At 40.2% G+C, this 24762-nt stretch overlaps 1 protein-coding gene and 1 pseudogene across 1 annotated transcript in view; both read right to left on the bottom strand.

Annotated features, from left to right (window-relative positions):
* PPP2CB (protein phosphatase 2 catalytic subunit beta) overlaps positions 1-21460 on the bottom strand; it is a 37068-nt gene extending 15608 nt beyond the window's left edge. Inside the window, exon 1 of the mRNA XM_059156219.1 lies at positions 20976-21460. Within this exon, the coding sequence (XP_059012202.1) occupies positions 20976-21077 (102 nt within the window). The 5' untranslated portion in view covers positions 21078-21460. The remainder of the gene's footprint in view (positions 1-20975) is intronic.
* On the bottom strand, positions 8356-8470 carry LOC131820706 (U4 spliceosomal RNA; annotated as a pseudogene).
* Positions 21461-24762: the final 3302 nt, after the last annotated feature.

The following is a 24762-nucleotide window of genomic DNA, read 5'->3' as shown; positions in this document are numbered from 1 at the left end:
TTGGCAGAAGCTCCACTTTCTTGCCTGATTTTTTTCCCCCTTCCCCTTATCTATTAGGGCTTGCACAGTCCCTGAATAAAGTGTCAGCATCTTAATCCTTGCCTCAGATTCCCTTCTCACTGGTCTACTGCCCATGCATCAATAAAAGTCTGATTTAATTACGATGAGATATCATGTTAACAGGGAACTGAAGCTACTTTCCTTATTTCTTTTATTCAAAATTATCTATTTTTGATCCCTTCATTAAGCCTGCCATATGAATTTTAAAACTATTCTGTCAAGGCCTATTAAAACTTTGTTTAGATTAAAAAAAAATACTTTATTTATTAATTTGACAGAAAGATCACAAGCAGGCAGAGAGAAAGGGGATGAGCAGACAGCCCAATGCCGGGCTCGATCTCAGGATCTTGAGACAATGACCTGAGCTGAAGGCAGAGGCTTATTAACCCATTGAGCCACCTATTAGATTTTTGACTCAAATTGCATTGAATTTACATATATTTGTAGTCATCTTTAGAATACTGTTTTTTTTCACTGATGAAAACGGAATTGCCCATTATTTAGGTCTCCCTTATTATTCAATTTCATAATTGTCTAATAGTACCTACTTGCTGTTGCTACTGTCAGATATAATCCAAAGTAATTTATATTTGATACTATGCTGGGATTTAAAAAATACCTCCTATGCCAGATTTTTACTTAATACTCTTATAATTTGGAATACTTAAAACTTTAGTTTATAGAGTCTCTTGGATTTTTCATACATACTGTAGAATGACACTTTTGTTTTTTCCCTTTATAAATCTTATAGTTACTAATGTCATAAATAGTCTGGTCTGCTATAACAAAAATGCCATAGATTGGGGCAGTTTAGGAACAACAGAGATTTATTTCTCACAGTTCTAGAAGTCTAAGATCAAGATTTCCTGAAACTTAGTAAGATCAAACTCCTCTGATCTACAAGTCTCATAATTTCTTAAGGTGGGGGACATTTTAAAGTGATGGGGATTAAGCAGCACATTTGTGATCAGTACCAGGTCATGTATGGAGGACTGAATCACTATATTGTACACCTGAAACTAATATAACAGAGTATGTTAATCTAGAACTTAAAATTTAAAAAGAAAATTTTAAAAATATGTTTAGAGAGTGATGAAGGTGGAGCAGGGGGAGGAGGAGAGATAGAATCTTAAGTAGGCTCCACACTCAGCATGAAGCCCTATGTGGGTCTCAATCTTACAATCCTGAGCTCATGACCTGAGCCAAAATCAGATGCTTAACTGGCTGAGCCAAACAGGCACTCTTTCTTTTTTTTTTTTTTTTTTTTTAATCATTTATTTATTTATTTGACAGAGAGAGAGAGAGAGGGAGAGATCATAAGCAGGCAGAGAGGCAGGCAGAGAGAGGAGGAAGCAGGCTCACTGCTGAGCAGAGAGCCCGATGTGGGGCTCGATCCCAGGATCCTGAGATCATGACCTGAGCCGAAGGCAGAGGCTTAACCCACTGAGCCACCCAGGTGCCCCGGCACTCTTTCTTTTTTGTTGTCACCTGCATTCCCTGTGACTGTTAACTTTCTGGAGGCAGTTAGATTTTTTCGTTGTTACATCTATGCTGCTTTTCTTGTTATTACTACTAGTTTTGCCTTCAACTTGTTTCCTAAATATTCAGCTTGTGCTATGCTTTTGTTTTTAATCTTTTATTTAATTCACATCGCAGTGAGTTGTTTTATAACGTGGGCACATCTGCGTAATTTCTTTCTGTTCCTCAGGGTAAGACTTGTTTTAATTTTGGGTTGTCTATTTCCCAAGCTTTGTTTCTCCCTCACTTGCTGTTACTTGCTTGCCATGCTGTTCTCACTTTGTTGCTGAGCTATCAGTCTAAGCCTTCTAACTTACTCCAACACACTGTGTGGCATTTATTTTTTATTTATTATTAACATATAATGTATTATTCACTTCAGGGGTGTAGGTCTGTGAATCATCAGACTTACACAATTCACAGCACTCACCATAGCACATACCCTCCCCAATGTCCATCACCCAGCTACCCTATCCCTCCCATCTTCCCCTCAGCAATCCTCCGTTTGTTTCGTGAGATTAAGTGTCTCTTATGGTTTGTCTTCCTCCCTGGTTCCATCTTGTTTCATTTTTTCCCTCCCTATCCCCCATGACCCCTGCCATGCTTCTCAAATTCCTCATAGCAGAGAGATCATATGATAACTCTTTTTTCTCTGACTGACTTATTTTGCTTAGCATAATACCCTCTAGTTCCATCCACGTCATTGCAAATGGCAAGATTTCAATTTTTTGATGGCTGCATAGTATTCCACTGTATTCTTTGTCCATTCATGGGTTGATGGACATCTGGGTTCTTTCCATAGTTTGGCTATTGTGGACACTGCTGCTATAAACATTCAGGTGCACATGCCCTTCTGAACCACTACATTTGTATCTTTAGGGTAAATACCCAGTAGTGTGATTGCTGGGTTGTAGGGCAGCTCTATTTTCCACTTTTTGAGGAACCTCCATGCTGTTTCCAGAGTGGCTGCACCAGCTTGCATTCCCACCAACAGTGAAGGAGGGTTCCCCTTTCTCCACATCCTCGCCAACATCTGTCCTTTCCTGACTTGTTAATTTTAACTGTTCTGACTGGTGTGAAGTGGTATCTCACTGTGGTTTTGATTTGTATTTCCCTGATGCTGAGTGGTGTTGAACACTTTTTTGTGTCTGTTGGACATTTGAATGTCTTCTTTGCAGAAATGTCTGTTCTTATCTGCTGCCCAGTTCTTGATTGGATTATTTGTTCTTTTGGGTGTTGATTTTGATAAGTTCATTATAGATTTTGGATACTAGCCCTTTATCTGATACGTCATTTGCAAATATCTTTTCCCATTCTGTCAGTTCTTTTGGTTTTGTTGACTGTTTCCATTGTGTGCAGCATTTATTAACTCCCACTCTACCACATGTGAGACTGGTTTGTTTTCTGTCAATGAACCACAGGTTTAAAGTCAAGATAGTTTATTTCAATTCTCTTTGTAGACAAGGGAGCGGGTGAGAGGGCTCACAAGGGGGAGTGTGGAGTCTAGAATGCCTATTCACTTTTGAGGACTTTTATGGTTCACTCCATTCCCAGAGGGGAATACTCTGAGACCCTGGACATGTTCCCCAATCAACGTGTTGTCTTAGTTTGGGCAGCCTTGATGCATTCAATTTTGTCCCTATCATTCCCTATTCCTTTCCAATAGCCATTTCCACCACTTCTCAGACAAAAGAGAAACGAGTTCAAAGTCCCACTTTAACTGTCTCCATTCAGAGTATACTGGGATATCAAAGAAAATCCTCTGGGCTTTGCTGGCTCACCCACATGGCTTGGATGTACTGAGGAATAGTACCTCACTGTGTCACTCAGTGATCACAGCCCTGCTCTGCCTCTTTTCAGTTACTCATTATTTCCTGTCCTTTAACTTTTTTCTGTTTGTTGTTCTTATCATTATTAGTAGTCAGAAAAAAACAACAGGTAATTATCCATTTTCCTTGCTGTTGGCCAGACCACATCTGGAGTAACCTGATGCATTAGGTGGTGATTAAAGGACAAGGCCTACAAAAATATGCTTCCTTTCCATTCACGAGATTGGCAAAAATGACATTTACCCATTGTTACCCCCCCCCCCCCTTTTTTTTAAAAGCAAGGCTATTCTCAAATCCTCTGGTGAGCATGCACATTTATACATCTTCTCTGGAAAGCAACTGACAGTAGCTAACACAATGTAAAGTGATCTGAGGCAAAGACTGCCTAACCTCAATATCTACTCTTCTCTTTGTTCTCTGTAATTAATCTAACTGTAGCCAAGCCAGCTCAAAGACTACACTTTCCAGCTGCCTTAGTTCGGGCGGCAATAACAAGTATCATAGACTAGGTGGCTTTCAACAACAGAAAAACCGAAATTGCTCCCTCACAGTTCTGAAGGTTGTGAAGTCCAAAATCAAAGTGCCAGCCGACTCGATTCCTGGTGAGGACCCTTACCCTGTTTTCAGAAGCATGCCTCTGCACCTCACACAGTAGTGTGTGAGAGACATCATCTCTTTAGTGTCTCTTCTGATAAGGGCACCAATCCCACTCATGCGAGCTTTACCAAACTACCTCTCAAAGGCCCCACCTCCAGATACCACCACAGTGGTAATTAGGCTTCATATATAAATTCTGGGAGGACACAAATAGTCAGCCCCTAGCACCAGCCTCTCATGCAGCTACAAATGGCCATGAGACTTAAGTTCTGGTCAGTGAGACGTAAGGAGTGTTACGTAGCAACCAGAAAGTTTCCTTAAGGAGGGGACATGCCCTTCAACACTCTCCATTCTGTTTCCTGGAATGTTTATGTGACGACGGCTGCAACTCCAGAAGCCACGTGAGACCCTAAGAACAAGAACTGCTCCCTAGCAACAGCAGAACAGAGTGCTGGAAGATGTGGCAGACTGAAAAAAACACCCACAAAGATATAGTCACATCCTAATCACCAAAACCTGTGAATATAACCTTACATGAAAAAGATGGGATTAAGGATTCTGACATGAACAGCTCATCCTACATTATCCTGACAGGCCCTAAATGAGGCAGAGGGAGTTTTGAGAGAGACAGACAGACAGACAGACAGACACACACACACACACACACAGGAAGACAGAGATAGAATGAAGTGATGTGGCTATGGAATGCCAGCAGCCGCAAGAAGCTTAAGAGGCAAGGGACAGATTGTCTCCAAGTTTCCAGAGGGTGTGTGGCCCTGCTGACACCTTGATCTTGGACTTCTGGCCTCCACAGCTGTGAGAAAAATAGACTTCTGCTATTTTAAGGCAGCCAGTTTGTAGGAATTTGTTGCAGCAACCACAGAAAAATAACACAAGTGTCTGATTTCCTAGCAACTTTGTAGAGCTACCGTATCACCCCTGGAGTGCTTATTTCTGGATCTGCCTATACATTAAGAAAAATATAAAAACTGCTACTTTGGTTAAGCCCTTACTTTAGGTTTTCTTTTATATGTATGAAACCTAATGCAGATATCTGATATAAAGAGCATTTGATATATAAATGAAAAACCAAGTCATAAAACTACTACATGATCACCTGTTAGATAAGGAAAACTGTCTAGGAGCTCCACTCTAAGAAGGTGCTCTAATTTTTAAGTAGGTTATGTTCTCCAAATAGCTGGTTTAAGTCATGGGGCAAAATACTTATAGCAAAGTCAGCCAAGGCCAGTGAAACCACAAATGCATCGAGGGTAAAGAAGAAAGTCCTTAAGGAGTTTACGAAAACCAAATCCCAAAGTCAACAGGATCCTAGTAAAATAGCTGAAGATTGAGAAAATAATCAGCAGAAGTTTCTCAAAAGCAACATAACCTACTGCAATGGAACTATCAGCTGGAAAAAAAAGTCAATGGCAACAGGCTTAAAATGAGAAAATCACTGTCATTTACTTAGCAAGCAACAAGTAATTTGTTTTTCAAGTTAAACAAGAGTGAGTAACCAAAATTTTGCAGATAGAGTTTAAAGAGAATCCTTAAGTCAGAACATTAAGACTTTAACAAGCTAATCATATGTAAAAATCTATTAAAGGAAACGTTACCAAAAACAAAGTAAAATTTATCTAACATATAGTACCCTGTATGGGACAGCATTCATCAGGCTGATAAACCATTCACTTTGATATACACCATACATACACAGCAATCACCTGACACATCAAAATATTCCCGAATGTTATGTTTATGTGTACATGCAGCAAACATTTGCAAAGTGTCTATTGTAGGCCGGGCACCAGAGATAAAGAGAGGAACAGCTAAACTCTCTAGCATTAACAGGCTAGCTTAGACAGGCTCAACCAAACAAAATAAAAATTTCTGGGAGCGCCTGGGTGGCTCTGTTGGTTAAGTGCCTGCATTTGGCTCAGGTCATGATCCTGGGATCCTAAGATCTAGCCCCGGGTCAGGCTCCCTGGATCCTGCTTCTCCCTCTCCTCCCTGCTCATGCTGTCTCTCAAATGAATAATAAAATCTTTAAAGAAAAAAAAAAAATTCTGGGATGCCTAGATGGCTCAGTCAGTTAAGCAGCTGCCTTCGGCTCAGATCATGATCCCAGAGTCCCTGGGATCGAATCCGGCATTGGGCTCCTTAGCAGGTAGCCTGGTTCTCTCTCTACCTCTGCCTGCCACTCTGCCTACTTGTGCTCTCTCTCTGACAAATAAATAAATAAAATCTTAAAAAAAATTCTCTATACAAAAAGAGACAAAGGAGAATCCTGGGAAAATATTTAGAGTGCACAAGATAACAGAAACATACTGACATCTATTATCTAAAGATATCTCTAGAATATAGTATGTCTATAAATATCACTAACTGGCAGTCAATGTTAATAGTGAAGACACATTTTTGAGAAACTCTAAGAAACTATGTGAGTATTTGGGAATATAAAGCTCTAAATTAGCCATCTTTGTTTCAATTGTTAAATGAAGATGGCCTGTAATTATTTTTATACTAACTGACTTCAAATGTAATTTAAAGTTTTATTTTCTGGGCACCTGGGTGGCTCAGTCAGTTAAGCGTCTGCATTCTGCTCAGGTCATGACTTCAGGGTCCTAGGATGGAGCCCCACATAGGGCTCTCTGTTCAGCGGGGAGTCTGCTTCTCCCTCTGTGCTCTCTCTCTCAAATAAATAAATCCTTTAAAAAAGTTGTATTTTCCTGTATTATAACATCAAAAAGTTATTTTTAAGTCTGGGTAAGGAGATATTTATAATACTGATGGTTTTAATAGTTCCAAGAGTTGTAATATTGAGACTGAAGAAACTTTATTCTTTTGAAATTTTAATTGCCAATATAATAAGTATCAATAATACATCCTGCATAAAGAAAAGCTTTTTCAGTCCTTAAATTTTAAGAGTATAAAGGGGTCAGGAGACTAAAAAGCTTAAGAAATTCTATGTTAATGCCTCTGTTCTGTTTAACCTACATGTAAGATAACAGAGATCATGTAAAGGGTAAGCAGGTTCACACTGCTACAAAGCCATGTATCCTATTCACATCAACTTGTTTTCAGTGACTATTAGTGTCCTATTACAGTAATCCAAGGTACTGATGTTAGAATATGTAAAACAAATCACAACGAAGGTTCGCATACATGTTGTAGAAATCACGAAGTCTTTATCTCCAGATTCATCTATGTCAGTTGGGTGCACCTAGCCCAGACTTTTCATTTGAAGTGACTCTACGCAGTAGGGACAATGACAAGTTCTATTCTAAAAGAGTTGTTCTCTATAGCATTCTAAAACCTTTCTAAGGTGTGATTTTGACTCCATGTGCTTTAATTTCCGTGTAATTTCCAACCTGGGTTCTCCAGCTTCCCTTCTGATTCTAGGGTACCAAATATTCTTCTGTTTCTGCTTAAATTAGCCTGGTAGACCTTTCCAAGAGTTACGAATAATGTAGCTCATGTTTTTACTTCTCTTTGCCAACGGTTTCATTAGAATGAGATTACATGTACAGAAATCTTCCAGGAAATAGGGACTCTCCCCCGGTTCAAATCTAACTGTGTAACCTTAAGACTTACATACTTTTTACTTTCTTACATGTAGACAAGGTATATATTGGTCTGTAATTCTAGAACAGGCAGTACTGGGGTGCCTGGCTGGCTCAGATGGAGGAGCATGTAACTTGATCTTTGGGGTTGTGAGTCTGAGCCCAATGGTGGGTGTAGATTACTCAAATAAAAAAACTTTAAAAAAGTACGCAGTCTTACTTCCACAATATAATCTGGAAATAGCTATTCTTTTCCAAACTGAAATTCTTTAAGGGTTGATATTTAGCTGTGTGGCAAATACGTTATTTTACTTAACATTATATTACTAAAACTATCCTTTTCACTGGGGAAGGCAGAGCAGACAAACTGAAGGCTCTGAGAAGCCTGGAGGTAGGCATCCCTTGGTGCATCTTCTCAAGGACCAATAGGGCAGCACTACTTCCATCTTTCCACCTACCTTCTTTTGACTCTCAATAAACTGAATTGCCAACTCATAGTCACAAGAGGGTGGTGCATCTCTAGTCACTGTTTCTGGTACCCTATTTCAGCAAGAAGGCAGAAAGCACAAAAGACCAAAGAGTACATGCTAGCCTAGTCTATCCATCTTCTAAAACTTTCCCAGAAGTCTCACTCAGCAACTCGTGTTACATTTCACTAACCAGCTGAGACGTGCTCCCTGCTGCCCTAATGCATCACTGGCATGTGACTAGAATGTGGGTAGACTCACTGCAAGTGGAATTCCCATTACACCTGAAGGAAATTTTAAATTATTAGTTATCTAATACAGAGTCTGATAAATAGCTCAAAAATGTTTAAAATCACAAATGAAACAACTTTTCAGTTAGCAATAATCGCACCTCAGATAAACCTCATTGGCTATGATATTGCCACTGCGCAAAGCTGACCAAGTTTAATCCATAAGATAGCTTCCCAGTTTGGTCAGGAAAAAAAATCTACTGAATAGTACAAATCAGTGGAAGGTTCAATTGGAGTTAATGTTGTCTATTTATTACTATTATTATTTTTTATTTTATTTTATTTTATTTATTTATTTTTTTTAAAGATTTTATTTATTTATTTGACAGAGAGAAATTACAAGTAAGCAGAGAGGCAGGCAGAGAGAGGAGGAAGCAGGCTCCCTGCTGAGCAGAGAGCCCGATGCGGGACTCGATCCCAGGACCCTGAGATCATGACCTGAGCCGAAGGCAGCGGCTTAACCCACTGAGCCACCCAGGCGCCCTCTATTATTATTTTTTAAATCAACACTCAGCTGACGGTTCCAACTCTAAATAGAAATTCTGCTTCATATGAAATCCTTATCATTTACTTTAAATATAAAAATGAAAAGCACCAAAATACATATATTCTCCAATTCAATTTTTCTTTTAAGGATATATGATTATCTTAAACCAGCACAGATTTTACAAAACCACATGGATGGGTTAAAACAGGATATAGAGGGGCGCCTGGGTGGTACAGTCGGTTAAGCATCTGCCTTTGGGTCAGGTCATGATCCCAGGGTCCTGGGATTGAGCCCCGCATTGGGCTCCCTGCTCAGTGGGAAGCCTGCTTCTCCCTCTCCCAGTCTCACTGCTTGTGTTCCCTCTCTCACTGTGTCTCTCTCTCTGTCAAATAAATAAATAAATAAAATCTTAAAAACAAAACAAAACAAAAAAACAGGATATAGAACACGTATATGTCTCACAGTAATACTCTCTGGGCTTCTAACTACATAGTAGTGAAGAAAGTAGTTCTCAGGCATTGCGATATCCACCCCACCCCCCAAATTTCTATCTCTACTGTACAGATCCCCTGTTGTTTTGAAACCTTTGATTTTTAACTCACACCCTTTCTTCATATTCCTAGCTCACCAAGTGCTCATATTATTTTAAGATCACTTTGGCTTGTCTTCAAGGAGATTATGTGTTAGGATGGCAGAAGTATACAGTTAATCTAATATTTAAAATTCTTAATGTGAAACCCTTTGTGTGTCAGAGGCCCCCTAAAACATCCCCAGGTTTGGTGGTGATTTGCAAAGACCAACAGAACTCAATACAGAATCATACTTATGGTTATTAATTTTTACAACATAAGGATACAAAGTAATATCAGCAAAAGGAAAAGGCACAGGGAAGCAAAGTCCTGAGTATATCAGGGGCAAGCTTCCAAGAGTCCTCTCCCCTGGGTAGGGTGGGGGGGCACCTCAGAGTACACTAAATGCCTTCAGCAATGAGTTCTGACCAGAGTGTGAAATGCTGTCTACCATGGAAAAGTCTACTCATTAGAGACTCAGTGCTCAGGAATTGTAATTGGGAGCCGGTAACATAGGTACTCTCTGCCTAGTATTTACCAGAGGAAAGCATGTACTCAGCAGAAATCATACCGTTTGTGTAGCAGTTTAGGCACACTGAGTCATTCTTAAGAGTGGATGGTGGGAACCTTCCCCAAATTCAAGTTTCCCAGACACTGTCCAAGGGTGACCTTGAAATGAGGCCTTTCTACAGATAGTGGTCTCAGGACTGCTATGTCAACCCTTTTCTGTACACCTTGTGATCCTATATGTAATGGCCATGAGTAATTTTTAATGTTACTTAGCACTGAAACTTTAATTATCTCTAGGATATAAGACCAAGTTTAAACCTGTACAGTGAATGACTGTGGGGATGGTAAATGCGTGGCAGGAGGCTGTTACTGTTGCACGCAATGCTGTATTATGTATCCATTCAAATTTGTTGCCTTCCTCATCCATTTAAGACATATTCTTTCTTGCTGCTATGAACCAAAGCTATCTTAGGAAGAGAACTGAGAAAACAACAATTTGGGAATGACATTCACATAAAATAGGAAAAACGAACTATATTCCCTTCTACCCATGTTTTAGGAACGCAGAATATGTAAATGTACTAAGATTTCTTTTAACAGGTGACGTTCTATTTTTGTGCTGGTGTCCATTGCCAGAGCCATAATAATGAAAAGCAACTGAATTTGGTTTTGCCGGAGTCAGTACACAAATTTTCTTTCCCCTCTATATATACATAAATAATCGGCTCTAAATATAAAGTATCTAAAATATTTTATAGGTATTTTTTAAAAAATAAAAAAAAACATTACAGGTAAATTCATCTGAGGAAAGCCACAGAACAGACTGATCTGTGAAACAAGTAAGATTAAATGAAGTTAAAAATCCTACAGACCTAAGTTAATATAAGTAGGGTACCTTTCTTCCTATAGTTAAAGGTGCTTCCATAAATGACATTTGATCTTTTTTAAAATTTTTAAAATTCAAGTACAGTTAACATGCACTATCTTAGTTTCACGTGTACAACAGAATGACTCAACAATTCTCTACATCTGTGTTTAAGGTATTCGTAATCCCCTTTATCTATTTCATCCTGCCCCCACGTCCCCCCAGCCCTTGAGTAACCACCACTTTGTTCTCTGTATTTAAGAGTCTGGTTTTTCATCTCATTTTTTTCTTTGTTCATTTGTCTTGCTTTTGAAATTCCACTTGTAAGTGAAATCATATGGTATTTGTTTTCTCTATTTCACTCAGCATTATACCTTCTAGGGCCATTCATGTTATTGCAAATGGCAAGATTTCTTTCTTTTTAATGGCTGAGTAATATCCCACTATGTATGTACCACATCTTCTTTATCCATTCATCTGTAACTGGCCACTGCAGCTGCTTCCCTTTTAATAATGCTACAATAAATAAAAGGGTGCACAGATCTTGTTTAATTTGTGTTTGTTTGTTTTTGGGTAAATACTCAGTAGTGAATTACCGGATCACAGGATAATTCTATTTTAATTTTTGAGGAAACTCAAAACTCACCACAGTTTTCCACACAGGTTGCATCAATTTACATTCTCACCAATGGTGCACAAAGTTTCCTTATTCTCTACATACTTGCCAACATTTGCTATTTCTTGTGTTTTTTACTTTAGCCATACAGTTACAAGGTTCTTCCATAAATAATAAATGGACAGCTGCCTTTTTTTTTTTTTTTTTAATGTAAGGAAGTAAACCTTTCCTTTCAGTTCAGCAACAGTCAAGTGTCTGTGTGCAAAGCAATTTCAAGCCTGGAAACATACATAAGAATAAATCATACTCTGTTGAAAGAAAAAAAAAAAAACGAGGTACATGCATGCACGTAAGTCAAAATCTATTACTCAAGGAAAAGTTTTAGAATGTTATACCAATGATCCCATTTTAATAAAAAGAATATACCAAAAATACCCCGTTCCCCAACACATGTTTTTTGCACATCAGGAACAAGGAGTGAAAAAACGGTTTGTCTCTGTGGTAGGAGGGCTGTGGATGGGGAAGGTGGGTGCAATACTGAAGAGCATTTGTGTTCTTGCCCCTACATTTATAAATGTTCAAATTTTTTAAAAGATTTTATCTTTATTTGACAGACAGAAATCACAAGTAGGCAGAGAGGCAGGCAGAGAGAGAGGAGGAAGCAGGTTCCCTGCTGAGCAGAGAGCCGATGCAGGGCTCGATCCCACGACCCTGGGATCATGACCTGAGCAGAAGAAAGATGCTTTAACCCACTGAGCCACCCAGGGGCCCCTTAAAGTATATTACTTTTTAAATCTGAAAAATTAATTTTAAACTTCAAAAAAAAATCCAGATGGCAGTAACTTAATTATAAAAACAATCACAGAGCTATATCCATATAATGGAATTTTACTCAGCCATAAAAAGGAATGAAGTACTGATACATGCTACAACATAGAAGAATATTAACATTTTATGCCAAGTGAAAGAAGCCAGAGAAGAAAGACTATATATTGAGTGATTTCATTTATATAAAATGTCTAGAATAGCCAAATCTATAAAGAAAGCAGATTAGTGGTTGCCAAGGAATGAGGGAGGGGAGAATGGAGACTGACTGCTAATAGGCAGAGTTTCTTTCCCAGGGTGATGAAAATGTGTGAAATACTGTTGTAGCCCAATGGAGTTAGAACAAAATTATTTAGTGGATTTGAATCTTACCCAATCATTTCTCTTTAACATAGACAGTTCTCACTTGGTCTTAGTTTCCATATGCACGAATTTCAGTCACCAAGGTTTAGTTAAACTGGGTCCCCAACAACATGGTTCAAATTTAAGTCACCACAGTATATTTACTGTAATTAAAAAATTTGCTGACATACATATCACTACATAAACAAAAGATGCGGCATCATGATCAATAGCCAATCAATTTTTTTTTAAAGATTTTACATATTTGTTTGTCAGAGACACAGCAAGAAGGGAACACAAGCAGGGGAAGTGGAAGAGGGAGAAGCAGGCTTCCTGCCAAGCAGGGAGCCTGATGTGGGGCTCCATCCCAGGACCCCGGGATCATGCCCTGGGCCAAAGGAAGACACTTAACAATTCAGGCACCCCTGAAATAATTTCTTTCAAAATCTTTTAGGGATGGGTCATAGCACATTTGTTATTAGTTTATACCCAGACAGCAAAGTGTTATAGCTGTGTTGCCCCCTTACCTTTTAGCAATAAACTCATGTGACGTTTTACAAAAATGGATACTCAAAAGAGGGATTTGGTCAACAATGATGAAACTGCAGCAAAGAAAAGGAAAAGTGGTAAAACTGGAAATGAAATTCAAGTAACAAATATATAGAAGAAATGGCTGACTGTGGGATGTGGATACTGCTGCCCTTGGAGAGACTCTAGATCCGCAGCCAGGAAATACACAGACTAAGTGACATAAATAAATATGGAAATTTATTGAGATACACGAGGAAAAGTGGTTGCAGGGAAAAGAATGAACATATCCCAGAAGAAGTGACACTGGCAAAAATCTCAGTAAAGAAATTCTTAGAGACATTTTATAACACTGAAAGCACAAAGGAGAAATCTGATGTTGGAAGCTGATCCAAACTTAAGAAAAAAGGTAAATCAGAATCTTAGAATATTCCTCAAAGTAGCATTTCTCAAAATGCAGTCTGGAATTTCTAGATAACAAGACTTGTGATATCTTTAAAAATGTAGATTTCTGAACCTGCAAAGCCTTAATCAGTCTCTGGGGTGGAATTAAGGAACCTGAACTTTTTCTTTTTAAAAGATTTTTATTTATTTATTTGACAGAGCTCACAAGTAGGCAGAGAGGCAGGCAGGCTGAGAGAGGCAGGAAGCAGGCTCCCCGCTGAGCAGAGAGCCCGATGCAGGGCTCGATCCCAGGACCCTGAGATCATGACCTGAGCTGAAGGCAGAGGCTTTAACCCACTGAGCCACCCAGGCGCCCCAGGAACCTGAACTTTTTATTTCCTTTCCAAGTGATGTTTATGCACACACAAAGCTTAAGGAAAAGTTGGAACATTTTGACTACACAAAAATGCTAAAATATCCAGTAGAATTTTTTTAAAAGGGAAAGAGTATTTTAAACATTAAATGGCTAACTTTCTGCATTTTCAAAGAGTTTACAGAATCAAGAAAATGTTATGAAATTACAACAAAGAATACACAACTTAATTAGCAGGAAAATATTCTCATATCCTACACACTATGATTCTGATAAATCTACCCAATGTTTTCTTCATTTATTTTGGCATTATTTTTCACTTATTTATTAACTGTCTTGTCACCTAAAATTTGTTACGGAGTAAAAATTTGTGCAGTTAAGAACCTTACCCACAGAGTGGTCTGGCATCTGCTCTTGCCTACTGGGAGGTGACTGCCAGGCCCCAAAAAGTCCTGCTTCATGTGAGTATCTTTGCCAGAGGGCTTTGACCACTGGACAGTCTAACAAGGTGATTTATGATGAGAGCTTTGGGTGACCAGTGTCTGTTCTGCCTCTGAAGGAACTAGAGATTGAAGGTATCAGGCCCTCCTAAACTCTGCCCTACATGTCTCTCCCCTTGGCTGATTTTAATTTGTTATTCTTTCCCTACAATCACGAGTATAACAGCTTTCAGTGAGTTCTGTGTGGGCTTCCTGTGGATTACTGAACTTGGGAGAGCAGTTTTGAAACCCACTGAACATGCAATTGGTGTCACAACTGAGAGCAGTCCTGGGAACTGTGCCTTCTAATTCCTGCAATACCCTTTCAGATCACAAAAGCAAACCACCTTTATGAGTAATTTGCAACACTTTCCCTGACCACTCTATTAAAAGAGCTTCCTAAGCTCAAGCCCATCACTCTCCCCTATCCTCTGCTTTTTCTTCCTACCAAGAATTACTGTCTGGCACTCTATTAAGTCTGTTTATCATCTGACTCCTCTTCTGTTCACAGCTGAATTTCTGGCACTTTGAACAGCATCTGGCACACAGGAATACAACTAAAATTCGCTGAATTTATGGTGCAAAAACACAATGACAGCATTTATTCGGTCACTCTTTTCTTTTTTTTCCCCTCATTTCCCACAGAGCAAGTGCCTCTCTTGCTACCAAAGCAAAGGCAAGACCACACTGAGCCAATTCTCCTTATTCAGGAATAAATATCACATGGGAAATCTATCAAAGGTTGAAGAAACTTTGTAACTACTTTCCTCTCTATGAAATGGAAAGAGCAAAATTAAAGGATAGCCTACACACTATCTTGGCACATTAAAAAAAAAAAATCACATGCTGGGGCGCCTGGGTGGCTCAGTGGGTTAAAGCCTCTGCCTTCGGCTTGGGTCATGATCCCAGAGTCCTGGCACTGAGCCCCACATCGGGCTCTCTGCTCCGTAGGGAGCCTGCTTCCTCCTCTCTCTCTGCCGGCCTCTCTGCCTACTTGTGACCTCTGTCCGTCAAATAAATAAATAAAATCTTTAAAGACTGCATGAGTGAGGGGCGCCTGGGTGGCTCGGTTGAGCATCCAACTCTTGGTTTCTTTTCTTGTCATGATCTTAGGATGATGAGATCAAGCCCCACGTGGAGGTCCTAGGATGATGAGATCAAGCCCCACGTGGAGGTCCTAGGATGATGAGATCAAGCCCCACATGGAGGTCCACAACCAGCAAGAAGTTTGCGATTCTCTTTCTCCTTCTGCCCCCTGTCCCCATGCTCTCTTTATTTCTAAATATAAAGAAATAGAATATTAAAAAAAAAAAAAAAAAAAGACTGAATTGGTCAAGACAGTCTCACCTTCCCATCCCATTCTCAAAATAAGATGACTGTCCTTATATAAAACATTATTTAGCAGATCTTCAATGGAATATTACATACTTCCATTGTACTATATCATAGTGCTATCACAGTACAAGTTAGTTATCTCAGCTTGCACTCAAGATTACCATTTAATTCTTTTGTGCAAAAGTTATTTCAATCAAATGGCAGTTTGCAAAGCACAGTGACTGTCCCAGACTACAAGAGACAGCAAACCAATTCTAAGCTTGAGCTTCCCCATTTCCTAGCTTAATATGATTATTAAAGAAATTGAGATTTGAAAAGTAATGTTATAGAAAGTAGAGACAAGATTTAATCATTAGTAAAGGAATACTGCGAAAGAAAATATTTCTTTATGCAAGTTAAAGAACCAAGATCAGGTTTACATTTAACTTACATTTACATGAAGAATTATTATAAGGAAATCAGTTCAAAATAACTCAAATTTCCTACTTAATCTAAAGTAAACTCAAATTCTCATACACAATAGATAATCCATTGACTATGATTTTAGATGTCTATGATTTTAATGCCATACTTCTTAGACTAAGTTCCGTAAACAGATACAGGGTATATAGTCTAAAACACAGTGATTGTTTTGGCCCTAATTTTATCTTCAAAGTCTGGTATTTGGTTTCCTTTTACCAAAGAAGGATTTCACTCAGTAGGTCTCTCACAGTATATATTCTGAAGAAAAGATGGTGAAGAAAAAATTTCCGCAGGTCTTCAAATTAGAAGACAAATGCTACCAAAAAACTACTCCATGTGGGGAAAAAAAAGTATATAATGTAGACTCTTCTTTTTATCTTCCTACAGATACTGTTTCACACATCATATATAAAGTTGAGAAATGAACTGATTTAATTTTAAAGGTCTGCTCTTGTCATTAACAGTTCATGCTAGTCTAGTTTGCTTCAGTTTCTTTACCTGTCTGCTAAGAGGCTGGCTTAGATACACGTGGAAAACAATTGCTTCAGTCAGCAGAATTGGGTTTTAACCTCATATTCCATTGTAATCAGGTCATTTGTGTTACAGTAAGAAAGGAAGCAACTACTTTCTAAATCATGACATTTTAGACTCTGTCAGATAGACCACCAAAGCTCAAGGGAAATTAAAATGAACTATCTAGTTCATTTTCTAGTACTAGTTAGGCTTTCTGCCTATTAAGACCCTAATTTTTAGCTACAACCTATCAAAGAAAACAGTAATCCAAGAGATTTTTCCTATACACAAAATCATTTTTACTAGACTCTAATCTTCATTAAGATGGTTTCAGGCATTCAGGAATTTAAGCCAGCTATTTCACATTAATGAGGTAACTAATATCCTAATGATCTTTCTATCTCAAGGCTGAAGCCACAATCCAGAAAACTATCCATTAGTCTTACATATTATTTATGTATTTATATTCCTACAAAAGGCTCAGAATTTTTCTAAGTAGGTACTTTATAATCATCAGACTAAAGATCTGCATGTACACAAACAGGCTAAATTTCCTATCTACTTAACAGTATCATTACCCAGGTTCTTCAATAAAAATAAAGTTTATCAGGTAAAAGAACCTAAAAAGTTTCTCTTGTTGCAATGCTACCAAGAGTTAAATATAGTTCTAGTCACACAATGTCCTGAACAGCGCCAGACTGGCTCTCCAGGCACACTATCTTTTTAAAATTACTGTACACACTGCTGTTCCGAAATGAATCACAGAAACAGTTTCTCCATACACATAAGTCAAATTTGCAATTAGCTTCAAAAGCAGGACTGCCTTAATTTTTTTTTAAGATTTTATTTTATTTTCTTTTGACAGACAGAGATCACAAGTAAGCAGAGAGGCAGGCAGAGAGAGGGGGGGGGGGGAGAAAGCAGGCTCCCTGCTGAGGGGCTCGATCCCAGGACCCTGGGACCATGACCTGAGCCGAAGGCAGAGGCTTTAACCCACTGAGCCACGCAGGCGCCCCAGGACTGCCTTAATTTAGGAGCTAGTTCTCTCAGAAGACGTGTCTTACTATTTTATGTTAACAATTTTTTTCTGCACAGAAATTAACCTCAAAGGACAGACCATCCATACCCATATTTTTTGTAGTTCTTCGCCATTTGGCATTAGAATGGATCTTAGTTTTGCCACTACCTTAAAATAGGGCTTTTATCAGTACCACTTTGGTCTCAATTTCAGCTGACTCCCTCAGTTTTTAAGCAACCCAATTTAGAACAGGAATTTAATTTTGAGAGGAAAAATCACCACCATATAATAGAACTTCCTATAGAGTAATATTTTCAAGAGACTCCAAAAAATCATGTTATTAAAAACAAAACAAAAAAAACAACCAATCCAGTCACAAAGAATTAAACAAAAAAAAGGATTTAACTAGGTTTAACATTTTATTTTTCTTTTACATTCTTTCTATATGCCTGCCAGTCCTCATTTTCTGGAAAGAGAGAGGAAGCATTAAGGAGAGAAGGCAAAGAGTTTAAAGTTACTTCACAAAATCGCTACTAATCCTAGTACTTTGTGCTCCAGGTAACAGGGACCACACGAAATACTGCAACTGTATTTTTCAGGGTTCTACAACCTCTATACATAAAACCTCTTTTGAAGTACATTCTCCATAGAGAAGTCATGTCAACACACCTATTTATTTTGCATCTTTCCCCAAAAGAAAATGAGATGACAGATTCAAAACAAAATAAAATGGCTATTTTTATTTGGCTTTTCCTAAAATAGCTTATTGCTTAGGGGTACTTTACACAGGTATTATTTTAAAATTCACAAGCATCCTAGGCTAAGATAGGCAAATAATTACACTTGTCTTACAAAAAAGAAATCAGGTGCAAAGAGACTGGGTGAAGCCAGGGTTTGAATTCAGAGAGCAGACGACCGGAGTTTAAAATATGTAAACATTACACTTGTCAGGAAAAATAATGTTAGGGATAGGGATATAAAATGGAACCAGGCTCCATAGCTCAGGGGTTAGAGCACTGGTCTTGTAAAATGGAACCAAAGGCTAAAGTAGGAAGATAGACTATATATGCCACCAAGAAATGCCACAGCAACTAGAAGACAGTTGTAAAACTAAGCTCTGCTCAAAAGGGTAGCGAAAAAGGAATACTATGCTTCTCCATTCCACTGGCAACAAGGGGTGGAGGCCAACATAAATGACTGGGGATTTTTCACTTAAAAATTCATGTTTAGGAGCGCCTGCGTGGTCACTTGATTAAATATCCGACTTGGCATGGCTTAGGTCGTGATCTCGGGGTGGTGGGATGGAGCCCTGCATGGGGTTCTGCACTGAGTCTCCCCCACCCCAATCCCGTGCTCTCTCAAATAAATAAATCTTAAAAAAAATAAAAATAAAATAAAATTCCATTTTAGTAGATAAGTACAAAAAAAATTTTTTTTTAAAGTGAGGAACACAACAAGCTTAAATACAGACCTATAAAGTCCTAGTGATTGGTAGTCCAATTTATGTAAGAGCTGAAGTACAAATAATCTCTCCTGACAACTACAGAAAGCTTCCTCAAGATTTAAGTGTGACGGAGGGGCACCGGACTGGCTCAGTCAGAGCCGCCATCTCACTCTTGATCACAGGGTTATGAGTTTGAACCCCACGTTAGGTGTAGAGATTAAATTAATAAAAAATCCATAAAAACAAACAAAAAAAGTTTTAAGTATGACTGAGTAGCAGTCATAGGAATGTATCTTAAAATTATTAGAGAGTCAAAGGGAAAAACTGATTCAACACCAACTTTGTCCGAAACTTCAAGCCTACATCTAACTTTCATAGCAGGGTTAACAGGTTCAACTAATTTCAAAACTAGGTACTTTAAAACTTAATGTTGACAGTAGACCTTGAGAAAGCAATTTAAAATGTAAATTTTAAGACTCATGAAATTACAGGTTATCAAACAAGAAAACCATCAACTTGAAGCTACAAGTAACGTTTGTTTCAGAAAGAAAAAAAAACCCCACTATTGGCTTGGCAGTTCTATTTAAGAAATTTTCCCGTGTTAACAAAGTGTTATTTAATATATAAAGATCTTAGGTAACATTACACTTGTTAAAAAACACTATCCTATCTTAATATTAGCTATTATTCTTCATCCCTAAATTGTAAAATCTTATAAGTGCCCTATTATTTCCTCCTCCAATGCATTTCTGAGGCATTATGACTTCCAAACACAAACTACCAAGAAAGTCTTAAAAATACAAGCAAACCCAACCTTAAGAATAAATCACTTTGTTACTCTCTCATACAGCACCTCTCTACAAAAAAAAAATGTGTGAAAATTATGTGGTCCAGATTATAAAAACTGTACGAGAAAAATTCTGGACTTGAAAGAGGAAGAGTGAAATAATTCGAGCGGTTAAGAAAACAATGGATACAGAATTCAGAAAGCAGTCCAAGATCACCCAATCCAGAACGTCTGTGAGCAGTTAACCACCTGCATACCGTATTACTCTTTCGTGTAGAAAAGAACACCACAACCCCCAAAACCTCAAAAACACTTCCCATATAATAGAAATAGGAAAAAAGTTTCTGAAGCGAGCCATCCTGCACCAAAACCACGTACCCCAGGTATCATTTCAAGTAATCACTGTTATCAAACTTAAGACACACCGTCTCGTTTTCGACGATCCGCATATGCTTCCAAGAGTCAGTGCGAAGACTAGTTACCGTCGGTGTAAACCAAAGCCAACCCCTATTTAAAAACCAGTCTGCCATTACACCCACCTCTCTAAAAACAAACGCTTGACACATTCCAAGTTAGTGGCTTTTCAAGGGCCCGATCCACCTGAGAAAACATCTATTAACAAGTTCATTAACACTAACACCAGGTTAACTTTCGGTGCATCTCCAAACAAGAGACTGCATTATATTAATTTGCCGGCATTCTAAAGCGCCGAGATCGCCAGTCCTCGTGCGAAATGTCAGGGTCAGTAAGCCCCAGGAGAGCGTCGGTGACCCCAATAAAATCTAGGGCGTGGATTCCCGGCGCCACGTCTCCCCTCCCGTCTACACCGGTCCCTTGGGCCAGTGAAGTGAGCTTCCGGAGGGGGCCGCAGGGTGCGTCCGGAGGGGAGGCAGAGGGGCCCGGGGCGGCCAGCTCCCGAGTCCGGTCCTGGAACGGCCCGTCCCGCCGCCCAGGTGGGCGTCCCAGCACGGAGACACAGCCCCGCGGGGCCCGGGAGCGGCTACGCCGGACACAGCGCGGACAGGCCCGGGAGGGGAGGGGAGGGGAGGGGCCGGGCCGCCGGGGCCGCCCCCACCCGGCCTGGCGCTCCCGCATTTCTCCTCTTTTCTCTCACCTTTTCGCACAGCGTCCGCACTTGATTCTCGTTAAGCTGTTTACACTCGTTCAGCTGCTCGACCCACTGGTCCAGCTCCTTGGTGAACGCCTTGTCGTCCATGGCGGCCCGATCCCCTTGCCTGCCGCCTCCCTCCCCCCTCCCCGCCCCTTCCCACCCCCGCCCCGGGCGCCGCTCCCCTCTCCCGCCGCCGCCGCGGCCGCCAGCTCCCAGCGGGAGAGGAGGGAGCGGGGGAGCGCGGCTGCGGGCCCCTCGCCCCGCCCAAGGCCAGCAGGCAGCTCCCGGCGCGCGGCCTCGAGGAGACCCTCGCCCGCCCGGCTGCGCGCTCCGGGAGTGGGTGAAGGGCGCGGGGAGGTTGGCGGGAGTGCGGCGCGGGACTTCGACGCAGCACCTGCCGGACGCTAACCACTCGCCGCCGCCGCCGCCGCCTCCCGCCTGCCGGCCTCTCCCGGCTCTCTCGCCCCTTCTCTCGCTCTTTCTCTCCCCTCCCTCTGGGTTTCCGTCATCGCCCGGGCATTTCCGCCAGGAACTGGCGAGCAGGAGGCGCCGCCAGGGCTCGGGACGCGAGGAAGGGTGCAGCGCCCCCGTGTGGCTCGGCGGATAAACGGCCCCGGGGGAGGGCGCGGAGGAGGGCTCTGTCCCCCGCCTCCCTTCTCTATCTTCCTTTCCTACTTGGAGTCCCGCCTAATATCTCTGGTCGTTCCTTCACAGCCTTTTCTCTGGGAACTTAGACCCACCTTAGTCTCCTGCAGTATTATTTCAGCGCTCTGGGGAGGAACTGGCAACATTGTCTCCCCAGAGTCTAGCGCTCTGCCGTAGCAAACCCTCAATAATATTATTTATTTGGTGTATAAATGAATTCTTTCTAGCCTTATCTCTGCCACTAACTAGCAGTGGACCCTAACATCTCGAAGCCTCCCCTTCTTTCTTTCTTTCCTTTTTTTTTTTTTTTTTTTTTTTTTTTTTTAGGTTTTATTTATTGGAGAGAGAGAGAGAGCACCTGAGAGTGGAGGTTGTGGCAGAGGAAGAAGCCGACCATCTCCCCTCAACCCTGCCTCGGGAGGGGGGCGGTGGGAAGCCTGAACCTGGCTGGATGCCAGAACCCTGAGATCATGACTCCAGCCCAAGTCCCTTGGCCGACTGAGCCCTCCCAGGTCCCCCTCTTTCATGATATTTCTGTATAACAGTCTGTGTCCCCTCCAGCCCCAGTGTTCTTTGCTGCATTTTCTGCAGAGCTTACTGAATTCTAATGATTTGCTCAAATGTCTCTTGAGCAACTGCTAATAAACTGCCGAGTCCCTTGTAGATCAGGTGCTAAACAGCCCTACTGACTCTATAGAAGGCACACACTATTGTAGCTCAACGCAGTGAGAAGGCAGTAGGCAAGCCGCCTGATCCTGGCTTTGCCAACTTTGTAACTGTGTCCTTGGGCAATCACCAAATCTCCCCCGACTCAGATTCCTCATCTACTAAAAGGGCTCCGTAAGGCCTACCTTTTCAGGTTATGAAGAAATATTTTGCAAGTGCCTATCCAATAGGACAGCATGCCTTATGCCTTTGGGCAATAGTTGCAGAAAGTTTTCGAAGGTGGGATTTGAACTGACTTTTGAAACTTCTTCCCAGGCAAAATCTTGAAGTTGAAGGAAAAAGAGGGAAAGTTGCAAGGAGGTTTTTTTGGTGCTGTTTTTGTTTGTTTGTTTTGGTAGAGAACACGTGTGAATGGTCTGCAAAGCTACTTTATCAAGAGAAGTAGGTCATGTGGTGGGAAATGAGGTTGGAAGACATCTTGATATCAAGTGACTTGTAAAACCAAGTGAAGGACAAAACAGGAGCAACAGTAGAGGGAGAGAGAGAAGCAGGCTGCCTGCTGAGCAGAGAGCCTGATGTGGGGGGCTGGATCCCAGCATGCGGGGCTTGATCCCAAGTTGTGGGGCTCAATCCTAGGTTTTGGGGCTGGATCCCAGGACCCTGGGATCATGACCTGAGCCAAAGGCAAACGCTTGACTATCTGACCCACCCAGGTGCCTTTGGTCAAAGAATTTTAAAACCACTGACTTCAGCAGATCCTACATGCCTTAAAATTACATGTTAGATTTTGTTCTTACACAACTGACTAGGTTCTTTTAAAATATATAAATGTTGATAATTTTTCTTGATGTAAATGGCTTTGTGTCATTAAATTATATGAGATATGAATCATTTAAATTTTGTAATGTATTCAGAAAGTTATATGCTGCATTTAAAATTATACATTGTATTGTTCTAAAAAAGATTCTTCTATACCACCATACTTCTCAAAAAATAAACAAACACCTTTACTTCTAGTTTAAAAACTTTCTGATAATTGGAAGGTGAAGTTAGTACTATTGAATTTGACAAAGAGAATTCTGTGTCAGAATCTCCATTAGTAATGATGAAATTAAAATGACAGAGTCAGGGGAACCTGGGTGGTTCAGTTCGTTAAGCACCAGACTCTTGATCTCAGCTTAAGTCTTGATCCCAGGGCTGTGAGTTCCAGCCCTGTGTTGGGCTCCATACTGGGTATGGAGCTAAGAAAGAAAGAAGGAGAGAAAGAGAGAAAGAAAGAAGAGAGAGTGAGAGAGAGAAAGGAAGTCAAATTGGAAATGCTTTATTTGAATTTAAAACTACAAATCACTACAAATAAACTATTAATAAAAAGATCATAGTTCTTTTCATTATGATTTTGACACCATAGTGTTCATTCCAAGCAACACTGGTTCAGTAGAGATTGCTAGTAATCTAGCTAATATTCACTATACAATTCTGTTTGGAGTAAAAAACAAAAATGCCCTGCTTAAAAAATTACATAAGAGTGGTCAGGTGGTGTAATTCTGCAAAAGAGATGTAAATAGAAGTAGCTAAGGGGCTGAACCAGAAAGGTTGTTAAAGGGAGTAAACTTAACATCCTCTTGCCTAGAACTCATTGTAGGAGATGGAACAGCTGTTTGAAGCCACTAGAAAAATGCAAGAGGCTCAAGACCACATGTTAAGGATAGCTAAGAAGAAAGATAAAAAGAACTTCGGTTCCTTATGGCAATGCAAAACCAGAATAGCTGCTCTGGACCGCCTACCTCCAGGCTTATTATGAGAGGAAAACCCCCTCTTTGTTTGAGCTTCATTTGCTGGTTTTGTTACATCTACACACAAACCTGACTGATACATTCAGATACTATTCATTATTTGCTTTGACTAAAGGATAGGTGGAAAATAGACTGATTTTTTTTTTTTTACAATTAGGTTGAGCAATTTTTCATATTTTTTGACATGTATGTGAATCAAGTGCTCATTATTTCTTGAGTTTCTCACTTCCTCAGTACTGATTTATAGGCTGCCTGAGATACCCATTTCAAATATTTAACACAGTGTGTTACTTGGATACAAAAGTGTTTAATTTTATTTTTAAGAAAGAAATGTTTTATTTTTAAGACTTTATTTTGTATTAAATATTTATTTATTTAATTGAGAAAGAGAGAGAGACAGAGGAGAGAGAGGGAGCACATCGGGGAGGGGGAGAGAGTCTTGGGGTCAATCCCACAACCCTGAGATCATGACCTGAGTGGAAATCAAGAGTCAGATATTAAACTGACTGCATCACCCAGGTGCCCCTTTTATTTATTTTAATTTAAAAAAAAATGTAAAGTAATCTCTCCACCCAACATGGGCCTTGACCTCACAACCCTGAGACCCAGAGTCACATGCTCCAATGACTGAGCCATCCAGGTGGCCTCATTATAACCATTTTTAAGCACACAGTTACATAGCACTA

This window comes from Mustela lutreola, chromosome 18 (assembly GCF_030435805.1).
Source record: "Mustela lutreola isolate mMusLut2 chromosome 18, mMusLut2.pri, whole genome shotgun sequence".
In the NCBI taxonomy this organism is placed as follows: Eukaryota; Metazoa; Chordata; class Mammalia; order Carnivora; family Mustelidae; genus Mustela; species Mustela lutreola.
The sequence above is the reverse complement of the archived record's forward strand: the minus strand, read 5'-3'. Positions and strand labels throughout refer to the sequence as shown.